Source organism: Primulina tabacum, chromosome 11 (assembly GCF_025594145.1).
Source record: "Primulina tabacum isolate GXHZ01 chromosome 11, ASM2559414v2, whole genome shotgun sequence".
NCBI classification, from domain to species: domain Eukaryota; kingdom Viridiplantae; phylum Streptophyta; class Magnoliopsida; order Lamiales; family Gesneriaceae; genus Primulina; species Primulina tabacum.
In genome coordinates, this window is record NC_134560.1 from 34878854 (window position 1) to 34881336 (window position 2483).

Genomic DNA, 2483 nt, shown 5'->3' on the forward strand with positions numbered 1-2483 from the left:
GGATCTCTTATTTGGGTCATCCATGAAAAAGTATTACTTTTTATGCTAAGAGTATTACTTTTTATTGTGAATATCCGTCGGATTAACCCGTCTCATATATTAAGATCCGTGAGACGGTATCACATGAGACCCACTCCCAACCATTTATTGGATGACATCAATGTTCAATTCTACTTAGCTCTAATATCTATTCCATTTAAACATAAATATAGAAAATTAATAATTTTGGGGGAAACTATGATTCACGAATCCTGATTTCAACCATTACATCTGTCGGTAAATAAATTTTATCCATGATAAGAGTCTTGGTGATCTGCAATTATCACTCTGGAATGCACAAAATCAATTTTTGAGGGTTTCTTTCCATAAATATGACACAAGAAAAACAGTAATAATTCATGATCAAACCTCTGAATGAATTTCTACTTCCCCGGCACCACCGTAAGGCCTCCATTTAACAAGAGCTGAAGCACGGCGAATTTCAGCTCAGTTTCCCTCAGCAATTCATCATCCGTTTGCGCCCCAACAGTCACGTTCGGTTGCATACCAGAAGCCACGCACTCCAAGTGTGTTCCATAATTGCACTCGTGGCAATAGTAGACCCAAGCCATCTCGTGCACCGGGTTCTTGCATACATCGCACATGAACACCACTTCTTGACTCGTGTTCGCGGCTGGGGATGAGTAGTAGAGCTTCAAAGGATGCTTGTGATCTTGTCTGGTCACGGTTTCGGGCCACGTGATGCAATCGATGTGGAGATCGTAGGAGCATGTCGTGCAGTGGTAGGTGAAGGCTTTGCCGTCTTTGAGACAGGCGTTGCAGGTGAACCCGTCTTTGTACGGTGGGGCTGTGAGGAGGGTGAGAGGGTGTTCGAGGTGGCATTTATGGCGGACTTCGGTTGGGGAGTCGAAGCAGGCTTTGTGGAGGTTGAATGTGCAGTTGGCTTCGGTGCAGCAGTAGGCTGAGCCGGAGAGTTCGCATTCGCATGCGGAGCATACTTTCGCGTTCTTCTTCTCGAGTTCCATGGGTTGAAGAACGTGGGGATGGCTGAAATGCTTTATCAGTGAGGGTGGTTTTGGTAGAGACGTGCTTGGGGTCGGTGGAGAAGCCGATGGTGGCGGTTGCGGTGGGTTGGTGTTGGGGTAACTTGCCGGGGGAGTGTACGTCTGTGTTGGCGCCTGAGGAGGATGAGGAGTGGCCGTGATGGAAGTCAACGGAGGAGTATAAATCGGCATAGCTGGTGGCGGGAGCGATGGTGGATTAGTTGTGGGAGTGGTGTCCACCGGCAGATTGAAACTCGGCTGTGGTGGACTCGGTTGGGGATAACCCGGCAGTGGACTAGATTGAGTAGGTGGCGGATTCGGTTGAGGATAACCCGGCAAAGAACCGGCTTGCACAGGCGGCAGATTTGGTTGGGGATAACCCGGCAAAGGACTAGACTGAGTAGGTGGATACATAGGAGTTTGAGGTGTGGATGCAGGAGGTCCATAATTTGGTGATCCATTCGGTAGCGTAGGATTAGGATTGGGATAAGTTGGAAAAGGATTGCTTTGTAAAGGGGGATAAGTAGTAGCACCCTGAGGCTGGCTAAAACATGGGATATCACTTGGATTGTGAGGAGGATTATAATTAGGATAAGGGTTCGTCTGGATCGGAGGATAGATCGGATTGGTAATAGCAACATTCGATTGGGATGTATAAGGAGTGGGATAAGGATTATTACTAGCACAATGGATATGAAGATCAAAGTCACATTCCGCACAACCATATGAGAATCCATTTCCGGCAATATGGCAAGAATTGCATATAAACGTATTGGAAGGATAGGTAGGATAAGGCATCAAAGTCAGAGGATGAACGGGGTGAGTCGGGTTTCTGAGGGATCGAGTGGCTCGATAACAATGCTCGTGGAGGAAGTAACTGCACTGCCAGCATGCGTAGACGTTGCCGGTTCCGGGCGTTTTGCAGCCTGAGCATTGGACTTGGGATCCATGTTGCACCTGGTGAAAAACTAGGCTATGGGTGTGGCTAAAATGCTTGAACTCCATTTCTCTCCCTTTTTTTGTTTGATTCTTTTCCTTTTATCTTTCTACTTGTGATGAATTGGTGGATTGAAATTGGATATATACAAAGTTTTTTTGTGAGATAGCAGTGATCAAGTTGGGAGATTTAATAATGTGAAAGAGCTTGGATCACGGCCAACTTGGGAGATTTTTTACTTGGTGAGAGTTGAATATTGGCACCTCTCTATGGTTGACGTTGACTTAAATTTTTGAGTTGACTGACTTTTATTGCCATACCGGTTTATTTGTTTACTAGTATTTTTACAATTTTCGTGTTTGGCCTTGTCACGTTTGATACCGGAGCATATAGATATATGATATTGTTTGATAACAATAAACCTTGCAATAAAATAGATAGTCATAACCATTCTTTTTTGTTAGACAAGTACAATTGAATGAACATTGAGAAGTGTGACAAGT

At 44.9% G+C, this 2483-nt stretch overlaps 1 protein-coding gene across 1 annotated transcript; it reads right to left on the reverse strand.

Moving 5' to 3' along the window:
- Positions 1-220: 220 nt before the first annotated feature.
- Positions 221-2191, reverse strand: LOC142518661 (uncharacterized). Its single transcript, XM_075621455.1, has one exon. The coding sequence runs from the start codon at positions 2046-2048 to the stop codon at positions 423-425; it is 1626 nt and encodes a 541-aa protein (XP_075477570.1). The 5' UTR covers positions 2049-2191; the 3' UTR covers positions 221-422.
- Positions 2192-2483: the final 292 nt, after the last annotated feature.